General features: G+C 35.6%; 1 protein-coding gene across 1 annotated transcript in view; it reads left to right on the forward strand.

Annotated features, from left to right (window-relative positions):
• The window catches only part of LOC126975724 (protein GDAP2 homolog), a 123,939-nt gene extending 97,765 nt beyond the window's left edge, over positions 1 to 26,174 (forward strand). The window contains exons 8-12 of the mRNA XM_050823726.1: positions 17,237 to 17,390; positions 18,976 to 19,115; positions 20,620 to 20,674; positions 22,664 to 22,807; positions 23,617 to 26,174. Of these exons, the coding sequence (XP_050679683.1) occupies positions 17,237 to 17,390; positions 18,976 to 19,115; positions 20,620 to 20,674; positions 22,664 to 22,807; positions 23,617 to 23,661 (538 nt within the window). The 3' untranslated portion in view covers positions 23,662 to 26,174. The remainder of the gene's footprint in view (positions 1 to 17,236; positions 17,391 to 18,975; positions 19,116 to 20,619; positions 20,675 to 22,663; positions 22,808 to 23,616) is intronic.
• The last annotated feature ends 482 nt before the right edge of the window (positions 26,175 to 26,656 follow it).

Genomic DNA, 26,656 nt, shown 5'->3' on the forward strand with positions numbered 1-26,656 from the left:
ACTAGAGAAGACTCAATCATTTGTACATTGACATATAATAAAGAACTACACTCCCAATCGCCTATTAATAAGTAATACACAGTAACTGATACAGATAACATTAAATCATTCATTCAAATTAATGCCCTTTTTTCGTAGCAGTAATGTTTAAAGTCTATTAAACGCTATATCTATTATGTTCCTACGCAAAGCATAATAAGCTCGGGCGCGAACACGAGGCAAAAACATTTTATTATAGCAATTGAAATTAAACTATTTAGCAAAACGAAAACTCTGCCTAATAGACGCGTAGGCAGAGTTTTGCTTCACACAATTTTTGAGCGTTATTGTGCATCTAGTTGTTTATTGTACGTCAATGCTCCTCACCTTTTCTGCTTAGCCCTGAGGCATTTTGTTCCGGATAGGTAGGGTAGTATTTCAATATATAACTATTTGTAATATACTTACAATGTAAACAATTTTATTAATACAACCTACAAACCAAAGAAAACAACTACTTTTATTTTACATTACGTGACAAATTTGTCAGTAAAAATCACTTGTGGCAGCCCTAGCTTACAATGTATTATTACCACCCATCCACACTATACTTTCCGGATTGTTTATAAAAAAGTGAACTCTACGTCTATTGATATAACGACTCGATTCGTATTATCAATGTATCAGCTAAGTCATCGTATTGTTACGATATTCCGTTTCCTAGATTATATTGTTTTAATTGCTCAAGTACGGTATTTAGAACTAATGTAATCAGTGTGACTTCTTAGAATATTATGTCGGGTGGTAGGTACGGAAAATAAATATATTTCCAAAAAACCTTATTCCTTAGGCCAGGTATAAACTACATAATTTATATATTTACCAGTAGGAGGCTCCTTTGCACCGAATGCCGGCTAGATTATGGGTACCACAACGGCGCCTATTTCTGCCGTGAAGCAGTAATGTGTAAGCATTACTGTGTTTTGGTCTGACGAGCGCAGATGTAGTGCCGCTCAGAATTTTTGGCTTTTTCAATAATTCTGAGCGGCACTGCGTTGTAATGGGCAGGGCGTATTAATTACCATCAGCTGAACGTCCTGCTCGTCTCGTCCCTTATTTTCATAAAAATAAAAAAATATAAAGAATTCGGCGAAAGTAACCAATGGAGTGGCAGAGAAAGAGTATATGTATGTAGTGAGGCGAGTGAAGACAAGAAAGATCTTTCGTACGCCGTTGCTCTTTGTACGAGGGGAAGGCCTTATCTGACCTTCACTGTATCAAGATCAAACAATAGCTTTTATCATCTTGTAATGTAGGCGCATTCGGTAAGACCAATCGAGTCTCAATAGCCGATTCAGCGTTGAGAATATCACATTCCTAATGTCGCCTATAGTATAGGCGCCACAGTTAAGGCGACACTAAATGCCAGCGACCTTGAGCGATATGAGTTCACCGCTGCCGGCTCGCCATCTATGTCACAAAGCCAATATTTTCAAAATTCTTGGGTGGAAAACAGTTTATATGCTTACAATTCTCGTTATTCACTACTAATCTGAATAAATGAACCTACACAAAAAAGTACAAGCTATAAGAATAACTTTTCTGAGAGAAGTACCAAAAAAATGCGTCACGTCATGCCAAAAAACTTGTTTAACTTCAAAGAAAAGTGGTAGTTCAAAAAGGCTCGGCAGTGTTAACTATAACCAACAGCAAGCATTAGCAACCTACAAATAAGACTTAAGGATATTTGTAACAGGATTAAATAGTGTTCATAGCTCGAAATGCTATACTTTCACCACAAAACTTGTCTAAAAACACTATGTTTGCGTGTTTTCTGCTTACTCTTCGCCTTAAATGATAGACGAATTAATATTATGAACTGCTTTCTGTATTCAAACAATCAAAGATTTGACTAGAGAATGCGAAATTTTAGACTCGACTCTTACCGAATGCTCCTACTGATAACTAAATTATCGGAAACCATAAAATACAAATAATGAATAAAAGTACCCCTTTTAAATTAAATTAATAGTTTATATGACTGAGTGTCGGTAGTTTCGATAAATACTTTATGTACTAGTTATTGAAATTTTATTGTATTTGTCTCAAATGCGACTAAAATTATGCACTGGTTTTCAATCGTTTTTTTTTTAATTTATCGCTGTGAGCTAAAATTAGTTTCTGTTTAACAATCGTACATAAACAAATATTAGAAAAAACTACACAGAATTATGTTTGAATAACAATTTATTAATTTTTCAATTTCTATAAAGAAATTCTTTTTTAACCCACAACATTTGGCTGTTCAGTCAAAACATGAATAATTCATTCTTTAATTTATATAAAATATCTATAAAAACTAGCCACTGGTGGCTTCTCTTCTATTACCACTAATTTGAAGAGTTCCTCATCAATTCAGATCCTCAAATGATATATATTATAAGGAACATGAGGTAGATAATCCATAAACTTATAAACTGATTCTAATTTTATGTAAAAACTGTAAAATAGATCAAATAATTCGGTGCTTTGTTAGATACAAGTTTTCCTGCTCCACGCAATTGTGAAGTGATTCAGTGTTTTTATTTAATTTATATTTGTCATTTTCTTTAGGTTCATAATTAATTTGCGTGTAATAGTGACAGAAGTTGTTGTGGATTTCTATATTGACTGGTGTGTAGTGTAAATTAAGTGCATAAAGATGGCGATAGATACAATGGCTGTGGAGATGCCAGACCTGAGCGCGCGGGCTCAAATGCCGCCTCCAGTCGAAACACACGAGGAAAAGTGAGTAGTAGGAATCTAAAATTACTAAACTCAACCTTCTGTAGGAATAATTAACTTATACTTCTATAGGAATTAGAAATTAATAATACGATACCAAATTAGGACCAATTGACGCGCAGAAAAGATTAATCGTAGATCTGTTCAAGCATTATCTCTTAATATTTTTTTTTTTTATAAAAAAATGACTTTGTCGTAAATCCATTTACTCCATAGCTGAATATCTAAGTGGACAGCCTGAGACTAGATAATGATTATTTTATAGCGATAGAAATGACTGTACAATATTGTATGTCGGAGAATTAGAATATAAAAGTAATATGGCCTGTATGATTATATTCTACTCTGTGTATTGGGCTGAACTGATGGCGAACGTCATCTTTCAAAGTGTGTTTGAAGTTGTCACTGTGTACGTCACTGTCGGTGACGTGATTGAAGTTAGTTATTATTGTCCATCAGTAGAGCGCTCATTGGGAAGTCGCAGTCGTCTTCGAGCTAGCGCCCGCGCCGGTTGTGCGCACTGATCGACTTAAAACAACATGGTGGATACCAACACCGTTACGCCCGATTTGAAATCCAAATTAATCTCCGAGATGTATATTATATTGAAAAGAGCGCAAAAAAAAAGAATGCTGGGAGAGTTTCTTGCGCCGCTTCTTCTCTCTCAGAGCGCCATTTGTTTCCGATGCGGTAGTAGTATCTTGTATATTAGAAATGACATCAAAAAGAATTCTAAAGGAATGAATTTTGAGAAAATAAATGCCTTTTAACAATTTCGAAGAGCGTCTTATCGTAGCAAAACAACTCAAGCTCAAATTTTATTAAAAGTAAGCTCAATACAATAGGTGTCAAGGTTATTCCCAAAACGGTTAAGGTTAATAGTATAAAGGTCTTAGGAGTAAATTAGTTGGCTTCAGCTACCCAGTTTGTGGCCAGTCAAACCGGATATATCCTGTTCTCACCCACACTCACAATATGAACTGATATCTTATATATAACAACACATTATTCGGGCTTCCATTAATGTGGCCAAAGCGGTGGTGATTTTTTTTTCATGTCGTTGCGGTTTTAATGAATTCAGATGGGATTTCATGTCCAGATGCTGGTTTTACATAGCAAAATCTACTTCTGTTGTTGTAGGACAGGTTCCCTTTTCTCTATAATATGGTCGAGGCAAGCTTTGGCTGGTCCAAGCGTCATGTTTGTGAACAGCTGCTATTTGTGCTGTCGGGATATTCCTCTCATCAAGAACCGTGGTTTTTATTCTATATTGAGGTGTTTTCGTTGTCTTAGTAATTAATTAAGTTGAAACGTTTGTGTAGTTTTTTTATTTAATAGTACATGTATTTTAATTATTTGTAATATGTAAAAGCTACTAATATTGATTTAAAAGTGTGGCAATGAGGTTGTTGTCATTTATTTTCATTAAAGTTATACTTTTCCTAGTTTGTGTGACTGACTAAATACTATGGGTGGTCAGATGTTTCCTTAGCTCTGCAGTGACTAGTTATTGTCCTGGTATTGTTTTAAATCTCTGCAAATAGTACTTTCTCAAAGTATTTTTTTTATCATAACCTTTGAAAAGCGTCTTTGAACAGTTTCCAAAGGGGCACAGCATCTTTCGTGATGCTGATGCTTGTAGGAGAGAGTTGACCGCTTTGTTATATTGTATCGTCGGCTTTTATATTGATGCGAATGTATGCAAGGACGATTTGACAATATTATCTCGATTTATAAAAAAAATAATGTTACAAGTACTTTTTATTGATTGTCAAAATCAAAAGTTAGACTCCAACGGGATGTGCTCTTTCCGATAACATAAGGTCGTATAAAATAACGGATTATTTTCATAAAAAAAAAATATGAAAATAACGGACGAGACGAGCAGGACGTCCAGCACGTAATTGATACGCCCTGTCCGTAACAATGCAGTCCCGCTCAGGATTATTGAAAACCCCAAAAATTCTGAGCGGCAATACAATTGCGCTCGTCACCTTGAGACTCCTTTGCACAGGATGCCGGCTAGATTATGGGTACCACAACGGCGTCTATTCCTGCCGTGAAGCAGTAATGTGTAAGCATTACTGTGTTTCGGTCTGAAGGGCGCCGTAGCTAGTGAAATTACTGGGCAAATGAGACTTAATATTTTGTCTCAAGGTGACAGGCGCAGTTGTAATGCCGCTCAGAATTTTTGGGGGTTTCAAGAATCCTGAGCGGCACTGCATTGTAATGGGCAGGGCGTATCAATCACCATCAGCTGAACGTCCTACTAGTCTTGTCCCTTTTTTTTTTCATAAAAAAGAAAAAAAAACATACGATGTTTAGTCTTTTTTGCCCAGTAATTTCACTAGCTACGGCGCCCTTCAGACCGAAACACAGTAAAGCTTACACTTTACTGCTTCACGGCAGAAATAGGCGCCGTTGTGGTACTCATATTCTAGCCGGCATCCGATGCAAAGGAGCCTCCCATTGGTGAAGTTATTGATGATACTAATGAACATAACTTTTATTTAACCTTTCAGTCCCATAATAGACAAGAATAACCTTATGCACAAATTAGAACAAAGTTTCTAAATGTCCGATTGACGCGTGTAAACAAAACATTCCTTCGAATCCACATCTCATCATTTACGGACCACTGCAATGCTTCTGGTTGTCTGGAGCAAATCACTCAAGGTGAAACTGTTGCTTATGTTTTGCTGAATATATTTGAAAGTTGCGTAGAGCTATCTGGCGCTGTGCCAGCGGGTCGTTGAATGGTAATGGTCCGACCTCGCTACCTTGAGCAACACCGGGACATAGTGCGTCCTCTAAATAATTGATCGGGACTTAAAGGTTACCTACCCCAGTAATAGAGCGGATATTGATGTTCGTGGCAAACAATTGGATTGTTTTAATACGTTATTCATAAGTGCCTGTATCAATCCTGCTTTTTAATATATAATCGGGTGTATCTACGTAGAATTACCACGACGAGATTAATATGTTTATTGGTAGTTCTAATACTTTTAAGGAGAATGTTATTCCTTGCATATTTTTGGAGCATTAGGAAATTCTAACAGGCTGAACCTTGGCCTCACAAGTCATTATAAATTTCGCCTAGGTTGTCTAAACTATGGGTACCACAACGGCGCCTATTTCTGCCGTGATGCAGTAATGTGCAAACAATACTGTGTTTCGGTCTGAAGGGCGCCGTAGCTAGCGAAATTACTGGGCAATTGAGACTGTCAAGTCAATCTTGTGTCTCAAGGTGACGAGTGCAGTGGTACTACTGCTCAGAATTTTTGTGTTTTTCAAGAATCCTGAGCGGCACTGCATTGTAACGGGCAAGGCGTATCAATTACGATCAGCTGAACTTTTGCTCGTCTCGTCCCTTATTATCATTAAGAAAAAAAACTTTGAGTTGGGACCGGACTATGCTTTCGTATCTGTATTTCGGGCTTCGGGTTGCGAGGGCGTTGCCCGGTCGCGACTCTTACATATATTTATATAACCAGGTGGATGTGTTATTTATTACTATATTTATTTATTCAATCCACTATATTAATGCAATTAGCAATAATACAACCATCAATACAATATTTAATCTAAAGTTAATTCATTATCTTTTAAGGCACATACACCATGTAATTATTATGAAGCTTACAAATTTTTATGGTATAATCAAATGAAGTACTTATACTTAAATTAAAAAAATGTATTAACTTATTACCGAAAAATAATCACAATAGTTCTAGGTAGAATAGGATTTTGACAAAGTAGAATTTTTTACTATAATGTAAGAGCCATGCGGTTTGTATGATTCAACCTTAGATTTAGTATTTAGTTACATAAGTGTCACCTGATGGTAGGTGTTCACCGCGGCCTAAACTCCCTTTTAACACATATGAGCCGATCTCTTGTCTGTCAATAGCAATATTCAAGGTATAATATTTAGTACCTGGCCGACCGAGCCTTGAACAAAAAAGAACTAATAGGACATCTGGATTAGAACCGGGATTATCTGCTTTCTGGATCACCCAATGTCCCATCTGAGCTATTGCTGTCTTTGTATATAGTGGCGAAATTAACTTTGTTTTCTAATGTTATTGTAGCTGTTTCTCATTAAAACACGGATAAAACTACTTTTTTTTTAAATTGAAACCTAAATAGATCGATTTCTCGCCCTAAAACTACCTGCATACTAAATTTCATTAAAATCGTTGGAGCCGTTTCCGAGATTCAGATTATATATATATACACAAGAATTGCTCGTTTAAAGGTATAAGATTTTGGGTCAAGTATTTTCAATCCAATAGATTCGTTAATAACGGTTCAATCGTCAATTACATCTTTTACGCGACCACCAATGGTTGGTCGCGTAAAAGAATTACGAATGCGTAATGCTGCATTAATATGTTGAGAAAAGTCTGTTATTATTATTATAGCATCAGTAAAAGGCATAAAAGGCATATATTTTCTCAAAATTGATTCCTTTAGATGTATTTTTGATGTCATTTCTAATATACTAGAAACTACTACCGCTTCCGAAACAAATAGCGCTCTGATAGATAAGAAGCGGCGCAAGAAACTCTCCCAGCATTATTTTTTTGCGTTCTTTTCAATAAAAATATGCAATATTGTACAGTCATTTCTATCGCTATAAAATAATCATAATCTAGTCCCAGGCTGTCCGATCACTTAGATATTCATCTGTGGAGTAATAGTATTTACGACAGTGCCATTTTTTTTAAACATTTAAATTTATTTATAGATAATGCCTGAACAGTGTCTGGAACTTTATTATAAAAGTGTATACATTTACCCTTAAAGCTATTATGTATCTTATGAAGCCTACTAGAATTAGTTACAAGCAATCCCTTATTTCTAGTGTTATAATAATGAAAATCACTATTAAGAGCAAAGAGGTGACGATTTTTGTGAACGTATATTAAATTTTCATAAATGTACTGACAATGAACAGTCATAATATTTATTTCTTTAAATTTTTCTTTAAGAGACTGTCTATAACATTATCATCACAACCAACCTCATCATATACCTAATGCTAGATTAAATTACAAAGTAAGTAAAAACATTTTGAAACTTGAAATTACATATAATTTTACAGTAATTGTAGACTTGTCTTGCACGGGGTTTTTTTAAACAGTCGTAGTTGTTTTGTACTTCAATAAGCTAATAGTGTTGGTGTACTTAATATGGACGTCTTATTTGTCTGTTGAATAGTTTATCTTAACAAATACAATACTTGTATCACATTACAAGATTATTACACCTGCAGTGATTGTATATTAATTCATTTATTCACAGATAACACAGATCTAAAAATTTTTAATAGAAATATACATTTGTTTAAAAATACTGTCTGTAATTTTAGTAAGTCTGCGTTCGATCATTTTTAAACCGATTTCAAGAAAGGAGGAGGTTCTCAATTCGTCGGTATTTTTTTTATGTTTGTCATGTCAATTTTCGACTGGGTAAACTGATTTTGATAATTCTTTTTTATTTGAAAGCTGGTGCTCCCCGTGTGGTCCCATTGTTATTTGGTCCAGATCTGACAATGGCATCCATGAGAAAACCGATTTCGATGATTCTTTTTTTATTGGAAAGGATATACTTCAAAGATTGGTTATGTTCTGATTACGGAATCCATGGTAAATTACCAGAACTCTTCAATTCTTAGGAGCAAATTAACCAGCCTTTTTATGCTAACCGCATATTTAAGTCTACCTACCATAACATAGTTATGGTCAAGTAATTGTCGTAGTCGATAATGATGATCAATGGAACTCCTTAACGACTTACAATAAGGGTGCGATCTGTGGCAGAATTTCCAACTTTCTGTAATCAAATTGCAAACCGCTTACGTTCATTGCTGCATTGAAAAATTTAGTATCTACACATATTTAGACAAATTGTTAGAGTAATTCAAATTTACTAAAAATCAAAAAAAAATATTTAAAATAAAATCAGCCGACTTCAAAAACACTATTCCAAAAGTCGGTGTCATCAAGATAGGTTTGTAACGACATACATATTTATAGTTATAGGTGAGATGTGCTTGAGTCGTGAGGAGGCGAGAGGCGAAATTAGTTTGAATCAGTTTTAGTATAACTGATCACTATTATCAATCTTCCATGTACGATGCTCCCGTTTCAGAACAACATTATATAATGGAGTGTGTGATGTACACCAGCTGGCTTCGTCGAAACATGACCTTTGTTTAAATTTAGTTTGAGTTCAAAATAGATTAACAGCGACTTATTTAAAGCGCCATTCACGCTTCGCCCGGCTTCCGTATTCGTTTAGTGTTTGTTTATATTGAAGGTTATATACGCTATATAATATATTGTATTAATGTTTCAAACAATTGTATATCGTTAACCTAATGTTTTTATTACCGTCATGTTTCACAGCATACATAATATTATATGCTGGCTTATTCCATCATGAGTCGCTTTCATGGCAATACCTACTGTTATAACACACTGTATGCTGGTCTTACCTGCAGAGCCGTTTACGAAGTATCAACTGAAAGAAACTTGTGTAATGTATCGATGTGAGAAATAAATCAAAATAATTTCTTACACTAATATTCCAATTAATAACGTCACCGAAATATAAAATCGTAGAGGGTTCATTGCGTTATTGTCATAATTAGGTACAAACACTTGGGAACCAAAAATAGTATAAAATCACTATTAAACCTTTTATAGGTATTGATTAGATTAAAAAAAATATAAATAATAACAATATATTTGGTATTTTTAGAAACGCTCGGCTGGAATCCTTCCACTGATTAAGAATGTCTACCATATTAATCGTATGTAGGTATCGATAGCATAAACACGATCGTCAAATACAGCGGTCCGAATTCTGATAGCTGTCTCGTAGAGAGGCATTGATAACTTTACACAAAAGGATTTAGTTACTGCTAGAGTAACTACTGAGGGAGCGAAAGTATAGACTTAGTAGCCTTTTTGATGTACTTCACAAATTTTATTTTGTGTATCCTAGAAGTGAGGGTTATCACTTTAAAAACATAACAAATTGTTTAGATTTACAAGAGCGACATCTCAAGTCAAATTCCAAATATGCAAATATTGGGCTTGAGCATGTTATCAACTGTAAAGTACGTCCTGTAGATGAAGCCACAACCTGAGAGTTGAACAAAGCATACAAGATTTTATGACGATACGTTACTCGAACGGTTAGCTCAGTTGGTTAGAGCACTTGCACGGAACGCCAGAGGTCGTGGGTTCGAGTCCCGCATCGTTCATAAAATTTTGTTTTTCAAATTTTATTTGTGTATTAATCCTAGAGTGAGGGTTATTACTTTAAAAATATAACAAATTGTATACTTCTGTTTATATATAGCAGTGAGAAACTTCTGTGTACTTTGGACATGCTATTTGGGTACCACAGCATCATCAATATTTTCTTCTTTGCCTGGCCCTTTCCGTTTTATTTTGGGTCGGCCCTCCGTATCATGTGTCTGCAGTTGGCTCGGTCCTGGGTCGTCTCTTTGTTTATTTGGAATTCTTTCAGGCTTTCATTTACTATACACATCCATGTGATTCGGGGTCTTCGTCGTCCTCGGGGTTTGGTTTCTATATCTGTATGGTCGCCTCATAACGTGTCCGTACCACCGCAGACGGCTCTCCTGCAGTTTATCTGGGATAGGTCTCACTTTGAAGGTGCCTCTTATGTGTGACCTGACCTGATCCAGCCTAGTTGCCTACCCACCCGAGCATCTTCATCGCAGCGCAGTGCAATTGATTTTCGTGCTGCCTTGTAAATGGCAAGCATTCAGTTCCGTATGTCATAGCCGGTCGGATGGCTGCTGTGTATACTCGTACCTTTATGCGTACGGGCATTCTGCTATTGCGTCGCACCCCGGATAGTTCTCTCCATTTAATCCGCCCGGTATTTATGGGATGGGTGATATCAGTGTCTATTGACCCATCTTTACTGATGACTCGTGCTTGAAGGGATCCACTACTTTTAGCTGTCTGTTCTGCAGACAGATGGTGTACAGCGTCATCAATATGTATATAAATTGATGGATTAGTTGAACATCACTAGAAATTATCACCAGAAAACACTGAACTCCTTTCCGTGTTTGTCTAGGTGCCAATCGTATTTGTACTTGCATATTAATTGACTAACCGTACACCAGACACCTACGAAAACCGTTACTGCGCACTAAAAATACCTCTTAAAGTTCCTCATATTCCATACTGAAAATGTTGTGAGCATTCTAGAACTGATTTTGGAAAACACCGTCTATAATTAATAATAATATTGACACACTCTTACACAAAATATGTTGTCCCAAACTATGCATTATTTTACTCTGTGTCTCATTTTTACTCGATGTTTAGACGAATGAAATTTGATAACAAAATTTATAAACGATGCGAGACTCGAACTTGTTTGCGTTGTTTTTCCAATTATATTGTTCTACATCTTTTCATACGACTTCATAAAGGGAGGTTCTCAATCTCAGTCTGAATTATTTTCTTGTGTATGATACGCTATTTTTCAGCCAACTGTGGTTCGGTATATAAGAAAGTATTATGGTTCGAAAGTATTTTACTAGTTAAAATAAAACAAAATAGTCTTTTACACTCGGACCTCTGGCGTTCCATGCAAGAACGGAACGAGGTTCGATTCCTGCAGTGTTCATAAAATTTTGTTTTCAGTTTTATTTGTGTATTAATCCCAGAAGTGAGGGTTATCACTTTAAAAAAATAACAAATTGTTTAGTCTTTTACATTTTTGTTCATATTTTTTTTCATTTACTTCATATTTACTTATCAGTTGGTATATCAATCAAAGCTAATGGAACTAAGTGCAATTCATTACTCTATGTATTTATGACAACGTCTGAATCATCATGACTAATTGTATTTGCCAATAATGCAGTTATATTATTAGCAACTGAGTCACTAAATGCGTTCTATTGATTTAAAACCTTTTTGTAATAATTTAATGCATTAACATGGCATCTTTAGTTGCCAAAGGCAAAGGCACTACAATGCCATAGAGATTGTTCAACATTGTAGGACTTTTAGTATATTTTCCTACGTGGGCCAAGTTTCTAGACACTGGATTATAACCGGCAATACGTATACCCGAGAGCCATTTCACAACATTATAACGTCATATAGCGTTATCATTGTTTACGTAAATTTAACCATATACAGAAATAAAGTAATGAAACATATTATAATTGACATTGCTTTTTATATTTGTTTTGCATAAAAATATAACTTACGAAACACTCCGGTGACGTTAATTAAATGCGGGTATGTCGAAATTGTTATCATACCTGCACTGCAGAATGTGACATTTTTGTACCTTTTTTGTGACAATACGAGACGAGCAGGACGTACAGCTAATGGTTATTGATACGCCCTGCCCGTTACAATGCAGTTGCCATTACAATGCAACTACAATTGCGCTCGCCACCTTGAGACATAAGATGTTAAGTCTCGTTTGCCCAGTAATTTCACTAGCTACGGCGCCCTTCAGACCGAAACACAATAATGCTTACACATTACTGCTTCACGGCAGAAATAGGCACCGTCGTGTTACCCATAACCTAGCCTACCATAGGTGGAACATGTGTTGTAACAATATATTTAATCTATTTATAAATTTATATATCCTTCCTATATCTGTTTTATCTCAAGTAGGTAATGCAAGAATTTATGATTTTTTGTTCTGTTTTGCCAATATAATATAAAATCAGTGTTGGCATATGTTTTGTATTACATCATCTATCTAATAAAATGTTTTGGAGTTAGATTTGGAAAATTAATTCTCGATTTAGGCTTATCACAACTTTTACCCAATTCTATAATTTTCAAGATGTTTGCAGGGTGAATTAAATGAAGCAATAAAAACTAATTTATGTAGATTTATTACTTCCCGTGCAACGATATGTTATCATCACCTTGAAATATCAAAGATTAAATCTTATTCTTCACTCTCATAAAAACTCTTAATTGCCGTCGGATTCTGCTTATAGTTAAGATAACGTTTTAGTTGCGAGTAAACATGAATACTTTTTTTTATGGATAAGGAGGACAAATGAGCGTACGACTGTTAACGTATCTGGTGTTAAGTGATCACCGCCGCCCACATTCTCTTGCAACACCAGAGGAATCACAGGAGCGTTCGAATTCCCTGCCTTTAAGGAAGGTGTACGCGCTTTTTTTAAGGTACCCATGTCGTATCGTCCCGGAAACACCGCACAAGGAAGTTCATTCCACAGCTTTGTAGCGTTTTACCAATGGGAGGCTCCTTTGCACAGGAAGCCGGCTAGATTATGGGTACCACAACGGCGCCTATTTCTGCCGTGAAGCAGTAATGTGTAAATATTACTGTGTTTCGGTCTGAAGGGCGCCGTGGCTGGTGAAATTACTGGGCAAATGAGACTTAACTTATGTCTCAAGTAGCAATACCGCAATTGTCCTGCAATCCTGAGCGGCACTGCATTGTAATGTAAAAGGGCGTATCAATTACCATCAGCTGAACGTCCTGCTCGTCTCGTTCCTTATTTTCATAAAAAGAATTGGAGTACGTGGAAGAATCCAGATGGATGTAATAAATAACAATATTACCGATGCTGCGTTTATAAGTTTGTTTGTATAAACACACTATCTCTGGATCTACCAGACAGATTTGAATAATTTTTTCTCTAAAATTAAAGTCATGGATATGAATAATGCTTATAGGCTATCTAATATTAACCACCACTGAATGAAATCAAATCTGATTTATTCAATGAGGGTGAAAATTTCACTTCAGAATGTCAAAGGTTATACGTGTAGTAGAGTACCATTTGCCGTATTTGCGTAATGATAAGTGATTCAAAGTTTTACTAATGTACGAACCCTTATCTTTATACCTATATAATTCTTACGTTATATATATAATACCTACGTACGTGTGTTGACAGGGAACTCCTCATAAACGGTTGGAGCGATTTGAATGGATTTTTGTGAGTGTTCAAGTGGATTCGATTTATGGTTTAGATTCACAATTCAACTACCTCCTAAACGTCTGGACCGATTTTGTTGACTGTTTTGTGTGTTCCAGTGAATTTGAGAATGGTTTAGAGTCTCAATTCTGTCCATATATAAATCGCCTGCCCATGTGTATGTATGTTAGTGAGCTCCTTCTAACGGCTGGACCGATTTGTCAAATTAGTAAACTTCAAAAACTCTGCAGCTACTTATCTGAGGAACATTAATATTTTGCAATTTTTTTTTAAACAATTTTGAAAAATGTGAAAAGTTTTTAATTTTATGTGAAATTAGTGTTGAATTTTTCGTTTTATATGGTAATTCAAAATGAAGACGTGAAAAGGCAATTAGATACTCGTTACGTAAATATATCTCTCGTTACTAACAAGTACCTATTACTAAATTACATTATCGTAACTCGTAACGTAATCAAAAAATTAGAATTAATGACGGTACATTATTATTTTTTAATGATATATGAGTCATTGAACCTGCGTTCTGGGTCTCGCTGACGCTTAGTGCTCTATACCTTCATCATCATCATCAGCCGGAAGACGTCCACTGCTGGACAAAGGCCTCCCCCAAAGATATCCACGACGATCGGTCTTGCTCTGCCCTCATCCATCGAATTCCGGCGATCTTGTGGGGGGCCTACCAACACTGCGTCTTGCGGTACGTGGTCGCCATTCGAGGACTTTACAGCCCCAACGGCCATCAATCCGTCGAACTATGTCCCCACTCCACTTCAGTTTCGCAATAATTTGGGCTATGTCGGTAACTTTGGTTCTCCTGTGGATCTCCTCATTTCTGATTCGATATCGCAGGGAAACTCCGAGCATAGCCCTCTCCATTGCCCTCTGAGCGACAATGAGCTTTCTCATCAGGCCCATAGTTACCAACCACATCTTTTATTTATTTATGTAATAGGTACACACAACAGAATTACAACAAATACATAGTAAACAAAAAAAACTATCAGCTAAATACAAGATAGGCTGCAACTCCACGAGGGTGTGTACTCAGCATGTTTAGAATAAATTAATAACTATGAAAATATTATAAAAGAAAAAGACAGAAAATATATATTTGGACAAATAGAAGTGAATAATTATGGTAATAATATTAAGATTTAAAAAAAAAATAACTAATTAAGGAATTTATATAAACTAGATTTCAATTTACAAACAGATGAACTGTGGATGTCAGGTACTTCACTGATTTCAAGTAGTAGTGCATTGTATTGACGACAAATTCTATAGATAGGGTTATAGAAGGACACGTTATTATTACAGAACGGAACGATAAAAGGCTGATCATGTCTTGAAGACCGATTGGGAACCCTTAGATGAATATCCGACAAGAGGGTAGTAGAAATTGTGCCATCGAGTATTTTGTATAAAGTCGTTAGACCATGCAATTTGCGACGAATCTCGAGGCTCAGTAACTTGAAGTGAGATAGCCGTTCCTCATATGTAGTTAGCTCCCTTTTTAGACCAAACCTAATCGTCAATACGCGAAGAAGACGTCTTTGTATATACTCAAGCATATCAGTATATGTATTATATTGAGGTGACCAGACAATGGAGGCGTACCATCTTCGTTTAAAAATTCTTATTCAAAATACTTCTGTATACCTTAAGGAGTTAGGAGATTACGAGATTTTAAACTCTCGTAAATATCCATCCGTTCTGTACAAAACTTACTCACTGGCTCATCATCATACGTGTAATGAGTATTTTTTCTACTTGTAAGGAGTCCGCCCATTGAACTGTACCGTGAATGTATCAGGCAAGAAAGAGAAGAAGTCATACATCAATTGGGTATTATACTGAAAAATAAATATTGTTATTCTTAACCAGATTAAATAACAAATAAAATAGTTAAAAATAATTCAATCGATCTAATTACAAAAAAGATATTAGAATTTTAATAGTGCTGATTAGACAGAGATAGCTATACTAAAATGTGACGTCACACCTTAGTTCTGGCATTTGTAACTCTATACAAATGATTGTTTTGCGAGGTAGGGAAGGAACTTGTTTGATTGAATTTAATTTTACATGACTGTGAACGTGTGTGTGTGACGAATACAAAAAGCAATTAAATTTTATCTTTCTGTTTCTTCAAAGTACAAACAAAAGTTTGTGTCCAGAATAATGTAACGTAGTTTGTGAATTCAAGAGAAGCTCGCTTGCACATACGACCTACCTGAGGAATGTAGGTCATGTCCTCTGAGTGACGTCAGCAGTAGAACAATAGGGGAATACCTACGGAAGACACTCCAGATTTTTATTGCGAAAAATCCAAATTGTGAGAACTTATCACTGGAGAGCATGCCATGTTCAATATAGTATTAAAAAATATAGTTTAGATACTTTGCGGTGCCGTATTTATTGTATTATATATTTTCAAAGATTTATATCACAGTGTGGATCATAATGACAATCATAAACAGCTGTAGATATCGAATGGTTATATTTTTTAATTCAATTTCAAAGTAATATCTTAATATTCATAATTAATTGTAATTCTTAATCATTAAGACTGATTGTAATTATTGCGACTTTGTAAAATTATGCAATATGGATGTGTGTCTGAAATAAACATTTATTATTATTATTATTATTATCTTAATATATATATTTCTTGTGTGCGTGTGTATGTCACTGAACTCCTCCTAGACGGATGGACCGATTTTGATGAAACTTTCTGTGTGTCTTCAGGTGGATTCGAGGATGGTTTAGATTCACAATCGAACTACCTCCTAAACGGCTGGACCGATTTTGATGATATTTTTGTGTGTTCCAGTGAATTTGAGATTGGTGTGTGTCTTGAGGTGGATTCGAGAATGGTTTAGATTCACAATTAAACTACCTCCTAAACGGCTGGACCGAATTTGGTTTTTTTTTTGTTTGTTTCCGTGAATTTGAGTTTGTTTTAGACTCTCAATTCCGTCCATATTATATAATTCTCCTACTCATGTGTATGTTAGTGAACTCCTACTAACGGCTGGACCGATTTTTCAAATTTAAGACGTGTGTACAGGACAACGTTAATGAACCTAAGTACGGGCATATGCCAAGTAACTTGGTTCAAGTGTTTTGCATATAAAGATGTGGTGTTGATGAGTTTTGTGTTAATGAATGATGATTGGTATGATTTTCGTCTTGTATTGTCAAAGAAGTTGGGTTCATAAAACGGCGAACGATAGAGCAAGTATCTATAATTATTGATTTTTGTAAGGGAATATAATATGTATTTTCGTGAAGATCTAAAAGTTTGAGAGCAGATTTCAACGATTTTTGTATTACACCTGTTTACGAAATTATGATGGGGTTTAATTCTGACAGTTTCTTGGTGCCTTATTATTATTATTATATAATGTATCGCCCGGTGACTGTATACCACTGATTGTTACATAATCTTGATCGTTACAGGTATGAGCGACTCCTGCGGCGCGCGCGCAGTGAGGACCTGAGCGAGGTGTCGGGCATCGGGTGTCTGTACCAGAGCGGCGTGGACCGACTGGGCAGGCCCGTCGTCATCTTCATCGGCAAGTGGTTCCCCATCGCCGACATCGACCTCGACAAGGTGATCACTTATGTTTGCGATCCACAGGGTTGACTATTGTTATGCTGTAATGCATAGGGCTAGAGCGGGAATCCTGACGAGATTATATTATAATAATTGCATATTGAAAACATTACCATATACATACACCAACATTTTTCTTATATAATGATGTTAGTATTTTTAATTTATAATTTATAAATTTTAAATTAGAATTTTTGATAAATGTTAACGAATTAATTATGCAATGTTATCTATACTTCAATACAAAATTGGTTAAAACCGGCTAAGTTATAGGTACCACAACAGCGCCTATTTCTGCCGTGAAGCAGTAATGTGTAACATTACTGTGTTTAGGTCTGAAGGGTGCCGTAGCTAGTGAAATTTCTGAGCAAATGAAAATCTTATGTCTCAAGGTGACGAGCGCAATTGTAGTGCCGCTCAGAATTTTTTGGTTTTTCAAAAATCCTGAGCGGCACTGCATTGTAATTGGTAGAGCGTATCAATTACCATCAGCTGAACGTCCTGCTGGTCTTGTCTCTTATTTTTTAAAAAAAATGCAAAATTGGTTATGGACGGTTTATTCTGTCTGATTTTTTTTTTTATGTCCACTTGGATGCCTTTGTATATCTATAATCTGTGTAGTTTGATGCTCCTAGTATTTACATATCGTTTCTGAGTTCTTTTTACTTGCAGACGTAAGGTGTTTTCCATCATCTTGTATTTTATATCAAGTAACAACATATATTTAACATTCATTATGTTGTCAACTTGTAATATAGTTGTAAATTAACGATAATTTAAAAAGGCAAGGTTTTCGACGGTACTGGTATATGGTAAATTGTATTATTTTGACATAATTAAGTGTCCTGACCTGAACGATCTACCAAAATTTCGTTATACGTATATATATTTTGAAGTCATACTTCTTTTGGCGCGTTTAAAAACCCGATCAGATAAATATATTATTAATGTGAGACACATAATTTTTTGACTTTTACTCATTTCAATCCGCCGAAACTTAAAACGCTCAGCCGGTAGACTTTTGTAAAAGCTTAATTGAAATGGTAGGTAACCATGGTAGCCAAATGGAAATCCAGGTCGGCGCAATGGTGGCACATCCGAACTCCTGTGATGGACAGGAACCAGGAAGTTACCACCACTTCGGAAAAGTGGAGCGTTTATGAGAAGTCGTGGCATGAAACTCATAGCCATCAATATTGACAACTTCATCATTTTACGTTCAAACGTTTTAAATTTAATAGGCAAGTGAAAATAAAAATGTAAGTTAATTATAAAAAAAAACTTCAAGAGATATTGTTTACAGTGGTTGTATCCATCCATCCATCCAAATACAGTAAACAAATTAAAATGCGAACATTAAAGGCAGGGTTCTCGATAACTTTTTTCGTCCAGCCGCCACAAGTAGCCCATTCAAGTGCATAATGCATGGGCCAGCAATCGCTTCCCTCGACAATATTGTAGGGAAGGGAACGACCCATGCCACGACGCCGCCAATAGCTCTGACATTTAAACGAGCATGACAAGTTCTATCGTAACGCATGGTATGATATCGTGTTTGTAACCGCTGGTGCTGGTGTTACAGGCCCTGCTGTACCTGATAAAGCTACTGGACCCGATCGTACGCGGCGACTACGTCATCGCTTACTTCCACACTCTCGCCTCGTCCGCCAACCACCCGCCCTTCTCCTGGCTCAAGGAAGTCTACACCGTGCTGCCTTACAAGTGAGTTCAAATTCATATATTTGTATTCAAAATTATAATGATTCCAGTCAGGGGCGTGCATATCGTTTACTAGTGGGAGGGGAGTGCATGCATGTGTGTTCAAAACTTCCTGCCTCTGAAAACTCACGTTTGTTGGGTTTCAACTTGGACGGCAATCATTAAACTCTTAACGATGCAAACAGACAAGATCGTTACTCTTCCCATTTCTAGTTTTCACTGATGTCATAAACCTTGGGGCGTATAATAAAAATTCAACAAATAAAAATAAGACTCACAATCACGCTCAAAAATTGTCTGAAACAAAACAATAACTACAAGTTTATTAGGCAGAGTTTTCGTGCAATTGTGTTTTGACCGCACTTTGAATGCAACGCCACGCAATGACAAAATGCTCGGTGAAGAACTGTCCAAATAACAGCATATCTAAACTAAAATCGTGTCGTATTCATATAAGAAATTATTTTGAATAAAATTGTGTAGTTACTTGGCGTTTTTAATCGTATTGCTAAATAATAACATTTTAATTGCTTAAACAAAATATTCTTGCCTCGTGTTCGCGTCCGCGTCCGAGCTTCTAATGAGCATATACAATAAATAGACTTTGAACATTACTGCCACGAAATAAAGTGTTAATTTGATTGAATATTTTAATTGCATATTTTTATTTTATTTTTGTGTATTTTAATGAACACGTAATTTATTTATTTGTTTATTTATTAAGGCTTACCAACTAGATACATAATTTTACAAATATACGAGTAAGATAATACGTATTATACAACGCCGCTCGGACATTCTTTGACGACCTTTTAATAGGTGATTGGGAGGCTAGTTGTTTATTGTACGTCAATAAATTGGGGTTACATTTATGTTATTTTTTGTTAATGCCCACAAAAAAATATCACATTAAATAATAGTACTTACTGGGTCTTTTCACAAACTCACGACGAAACGTGCAATTAACAGGCTGCCTAATTAGAAAATATTTTAGGTGAGCGGTCTTTATTATTCAAGAGGGCAAGAAGGGCAAACGGACAAGAGACTCACGTGATTGGACGGGGTGATACCACCGTCCATGGACATCAGCAACACCAGGGGCGTTGCCGGCCTTTAAGTCGGGAGTATGCTTGATGCTTGAGCTTATATTGAAGCTCCCTTAAGTCGTATCGGTTTGGAAAAACTTCTGCTCTGTCGGAATTAATTAATTATATATTTTATTAAAAAGAGCGCAAAAAAAGAACGCAGGGAGAGTTACTGGCGCCGCTTCTTCTCTCTTCTGAGATTGCGCCATTTGTTTCCGAAGTAGTAGTAGTAGTATTAGAAATGACATCAAAAAGAATTCTAAAGCAATCAATTTTGAGAAAATAAATGCCTTGTATATTCGCTTATCAAAAAATTGAATACAAATTTAAAATTGTCGTCTATCGCATTTAGACTTATTCTGATTTCCAGACCTGTATCTGTATAAAATTTCAGAAAAATAATTTATCTTGTCTTATTACAGATATAAGAAGAATTTAAAAGCCTTCTACATTGTTCATCCCACGTTTTGGACTAAGGTAAGTTTTTCATTGAAACACTATTGTTGTATCCCCGGCATATTTATATTGAGCGGGTGTTACTGAATAGGCAGATTTTTAAAATATGGTCTCTCTGGCAGGACGTGCTGAACTAATTTTGTGTGCAGGTTTTGGTAGTTTTGCCACAGAAGCCGTAACAATTAGAAAATTGAGTCTACATTTACTATATATGTAGGTCACACTAAAAGTTTAAGTTTAAAAAAACATGTTATAACCAAAATATTATGCTTATTGCTTTTCAAAATACTCTCCTCTACATTTTAAACATTTTTTCATGCGATTGAACCATTTTTTAAAACAGGGGACCACAGATCTGAAGGCATGTTTTCTACGTGCTGATTGAACGCTATCACTGCCTCTTTGGAATTGCTAAAAGTGAAACCTCTCATCAAATCTTTTGGGGAAAATACAGAAATCACAAGGTGCTAGGTCGGGGCTACGTGCAGGGTGGGTGACGAGTTGTACTTTTTCAGAAGCTAAATATGACTTAGTTTTGTTGGCCGTGAGTGAAGAACCGTTGTTATGATGTAGGAGAACGCGGCTTTTTGGGCGTCTTTCGCGAACTTTTTTTAACCTGGTTGTTACAAAAAGTTCGTGTTAACACTCGGCATTAACACTATTTTGATCTTCAAGTGGAATTGTGCAGATGGGAAGTAGCTGAAAAAAAATGCGATCATTTTCTTAACAACGTTTCTCGACTGCCTCACTTTTGTTGGCATTTTGTTCTCATTTTCAAACACCCATTCGCAAGATTGGTGTTTTTTTCGGGTTCAAAACAATAAAAATCACGTTTCGTCTCCTGTGACAATGTCATAAATAGCGTTAGGGATCCAACGACTAAAAAGTTTCCGAACTTTCAATTCTTCGTGTAAAATTTCCTGAATTTGGCTCATAGTCTAATCTCCGCGGGTTTTCTTCAATTAGCAACTTAACAGGAGCTACGTTATTTTCGTTGACTGCAGTTGAAGGCCGCCCTTCACGAAATTCGTCATGTAAAGAAACCCGGGCCTTCAAATTCAGGAAATCATTGCCTCACGGTGTTCAAGCAAGGTGCTTTTCTCCCAAAAGCATTGTGAAGACGAGCGGCACAGTCTTGCGGAGAGAGAGAACTTTTAAAATCATAAAATATCTTTGCTCTAAAATCTTTTTGACTTAATTCCATTTTCTTTGCGTACGTAGAACTTTTATGTGTGATAAAAAACAATTGACAAATTATTTCCCACCAATTGTTTTATTTTATTACTAAGAAGGTTGCAACGTTTCAAAAAATATAACATGCGAAATTCAAATAGTGCCCCATGGACCTATGTAGTGAGAAGTGTTTTATAGACCCTATCTTGTTTGTAAGTTATGACGAGCCGCAGAGCGAAATAGTTAAAATAAATAAATTCAGATGTGTATCATTGTGATAAATAAATCTTATAACATTGTTAGGAAATTGTAGTACTTAGAGACAATAATGCAGCTTTGAATAATTTTTTTTATGGAGGACAAACGAGCGTACGGGTCACCTGTTGTTATGTGATCACCGCCGCCCACAATCTCTTGCAACACCAGAGGAATCACAGGAGCGTTGCCGGCCTTTAAGGAAGGTGTACGCGCTTTTTTTGAAGGTACCCATGTCGTATCGTCCCGGAAACAAGGAAGTTCATTCCACAGCTTTGTAGTACGTGGAAGAAAGCTCCTTGTAAACCGCACTGTGGAGGACCGCCACACATCCAGATGGAGGGGATATCCTGGCTTATAACTTGTGGCGTGTCGTGCGAAGGTGAAATTCGGCAGCAGGAATCAGGTTAAACAGCTCTTCGGAACACTCCCCGTGATAAATGCGGTAGAAGAGACACAATGAAGCGACGTTACGCAACGCCAAGTGATCCATCCATTGGTTTTTTTTACAAAAACAAATGCCTTTTATACCTTTTAACGTAAGTAGTACAGGTTTTGTAATGAGAGTGTGTATTGTGTCAGATGATGACGTGGTGGTTCACCACTTTTATGGCGCCGGCTATCAAGGCCAAGGTTCACAACCTCCCCGGCGTGGAGTATCTCTACTCCGTGATGCACGCGAGACAACTCGACCTGCCCGCCTTCGTCACGGAATACGACATGACCGTGAGTAATTCCGACACGCGACACCAACACACACAACTTATATTTATATATTTTTATGACAATAGGAGACGAGACGAACAGGACGTTCAGCTGATGGTTATTGATACGCCCTGCTCACTACAATGCAGTGCCGCTCAGGATTCTTGGAAGTTCCAAAATTTCTGAGCGGCACTACAATTGCGCTTGTCACCTTCAGACATAAGATGTTAAGTCTCATTTGCCCAGTAAGTTCACTAGCTACGGCGCCCTTTAGACCGAAACAATAATCCTTACACATTACTGCTTCACAGCAGAAATAGGCGCCGTTTTGATACCCATAATCTAGACGGCATCCTGTGCAAAGGAGCCTCCCTCTGGTATAAAATAATATTTTGTTTTATATTAATTAATTATATATTAATACTATTTGCTGTTACTATTTACTTTATGTTGTCACCAAAATATTGTGTCCACGTCAGATTAAGATATTGTGAATAAATAACAAAAGTATAAAGGATCAGATACATTGCTGGTGGTAAGCCACATCAACGATCTGTTCAATGGGTCGACACAGCGCCTAAAACAATAACCCAACAATGGTTGGGACTGGATTCGAGTGAAAAGATCGCAAGACAATGATGTGAGAGATATTTTTAGATGTATATAAAAGGTTATAAAAGAAACAGGTGTAAATCATGTAGTTGAAACGTACAAGTTGATGAAAAGGGAGGGAAATTATATTGTTTTTTAATTTAATTTCACTTAGGTTCAGACAAATGAATCTTCTTCAAAAAAAAACAACTTTATCGTAACTGTTATTTTGTTTCCAGATAAACGGCCTGCATTACTTCCAGCCAGATACGAACAACACGTAACCATCAGCTCTCGACCTGCCTCTAGCCACTCGGAAATATTAGCTTTCGATATCATTAAAATTTATAGTGCAGGAGCTAGATAACTATTTTTGACAAAACTTTTTTTATAATCAAATGTATGTAGTTTGAACTGGTAAGCATGGAAGGGGGATATTTTGTTAAAAATTGCCAATAAAAGATCAGCGTTACCTTTTAAACAGCTGTTATATTCTTTATTACGTTTTGAATTTATTTTGATATTACTTAAATATTTTACTGTTAACGGAGATGCTGTTTCAATAAAGGTTAATCATATATAATTTCTAATATATACATTCCATTTTTTAGTAATCCCTATGGCAAATTAAAGTAAATTATCTATTTTTATCTTCTTGAAGTAAATTTGGGGATGCATTAATTTTCTGTTCATTTTGTCAGTTTAAATCTGATATATCAGTGACCAATTATTTAACAACCTTCACAATTTAATAATATTCCTCACTTCTGTGCACTAACCTGTTAACGAATTGAATTATTAGTGAACCAGTCTTCATAAGATCACAGTAAATACTTTAATAATAACACGAAATGTTGCTGTAGTAATATGAGTAAAGAATTGATCGATAGTATGAGATTTGAATGTTTAACCGAAATTACTTTACAGTGGTGCATTTTATATTTTATAAGATAAATAAGCGGTAGCGTTTTTCTTACTTACTGTTTATTTATATGTTTATGTTAGACTGAAGCTTGTTGATTAGATAAGTATGACGTGTCAAGAATGTAGCCCTTTCCAAAATATACATGATTCCATATTCATGATTCCAATATCCTTCCTTATTAGGATTATTTAAATCTAAAATATGTGATCAATTATGAGAACTACACCTTATCTCTATGGCCTATTTGTGAAAATAAATAATATTTAAAATAATAGCCAAAACGCATGTAGCTTGCTCTTTGGCTATAGGCGCCATTTTGTGCATGGGCGCCATTTTACGAGCTTTAAACGTCATTCGTATCCATTTTTAATCAGATCTAGCTTTTGTGGACTTAATTTTAAATTAACATAGCCGGTAAGGACGTATTCTAGATGTTAAGTTGAGTGGTGCAATTTGAAATATTATTGTGAGATCTATTTTTTTCTTTTTATGTCTTCGATTCTTCTTTCATCAATTGGACTTTTGGAGGTTTATGTATTTTTATGTTAGTAACTTTGTTCTTTTCTTTTGACACGTGATTTTATTTAAGTAAATATATTTTATAACAAGTTTTCTACGTACTTTAACCCATATTTTCACAATTCGCATTACCAGATGTGAAGAAACAGTAGTTTGTTAGTGACACTTATCGTGTGGGGAACAATATTACTGGTATCATAATATTCTACTAGTTTGTGTTGTATTAAGGTGCTCTGCAAATTAGTTTTTATGTTTTAATGCTAACAATTGTAAAGGTGTACATATTAGATGTTTATTTAATATATAGTATGCAATAAGACGTTTATCAGGTCGCTACGTTCAATATTAGTGCAAACTCTGGTCGGGAAACAGAGAATTCGGAGTACAACTTAGAAACAAAACGGGAATTTGTGTGAGAATATAGAGGATCCATTAATTATTGAAATGATTCTCTACGAACTGCTATGAATTTTACTAAAATATGATATTTAGTGTTTTTTTTTTTTGTAGTTTTGAAAGCTTTTTTATTTATTTTGACCAATTTTAAGCTTAAGATTATTGTACCTCCGTTTAGTTATTTGTCTTAAATGAGGAGGCTTACTGTATGAACGCAAGATGTCGCTCAGTAAACTCAAGACGCACCCCGACAGGAACGGATACTAAGAACGGATTCAATGCCCGAAATTATCTGCTTAGCGACCCGAGCTTAATAACCACATTCAATATATTGTAAGTTGTCGCAGACGATTGTTGTTGACAAATAAATAAATATGATATAAACCATTACATGTTCAAGAAATATTTTTATTACAAGATCTATTTCAGTGTGCCTGTTAACTATTTCTCAAAATAATTGTATATTAACATTTGAATAAAAACATTCGCCAATAGACAGTTCTGATTAAGCCAGACGGCAACGACATAAAATTATTATTAATTCATCTATTTCTATTTTTTTTTCCGTACTAAGTAACTTTGTATTGTTGGGTGAAGATTTGTAAAATACACAATGAATTGCAGAACCTCCACATTGTGCCACGTAGAGCTAATAATTGTAGACACTGTTAAATTTACTACGATTTTCTAGGAGACCAACACACAGTGACAGGAATAATTGCGGCAATAGGTATTTATTGTATATTATTATGGGCCTTATATGTTATTATACATTTTAAATAAATATTGTAGACACCGGTTTTAATATTGTTGATAATTTGTTGTAGAATAATGCAATGTGTGTTGTGTGTATGTAAGTATGTAAGTTACAGAGCGGTTTGTGACTACAGTTGTTTTATAAATGCATAGTGATTGTTATTTGTATATATTTAACGGAATAAATTTAATTTACTACTATTAACTGTTTATCATTCTATTCCCCACAAGACTGTATTTTATTTGCGATCAACAAACTGCCCATCATATTTCTAGACAAAATTAATTTACTGAAGATGGTATTACAGCTTTGAGTACATTTATAGTAGACCAACTCGATAAAGGAAATAAATGCCTCTCTGTATTCCTTGATTTAAAGAAGGCTGTCAAGACAGTCTCTGTGGCTATTATTGAACAAAAACTGGAACACATAGGTATAAAAGGTACACCTCTTGCACTTTTTAAAAGACTACCAATCAAAGAGAAAACAGGGTACTAAAGTGGGACGATATACAAGTCTAGATTCTCATAAGTTTCGGAGTTCCCCAAGTGAGTATTCTGGGCACCAAACTTTTCCTTATTCATAGTAACGACTTAAATTAAAAATGCTATATTATATGCTTATTCTGATGACACTGCCATTGTGTTTGCGGGGAAACCATGGCTATCGTAGTGTCACATAT

Source organism: Leptidea sinapis, chromosome 37, assembly GCF_905404315.1.
Source record: "Leptidea sinapis chromosome 37, ilLepSina1.1, whole genome shotgun sequence".
NCBI lineage: Eukaryota > Metazoa > Arthropoda > Insecta > Lepidoptera > Pieridae > Leptidea > Leptidea sinapis.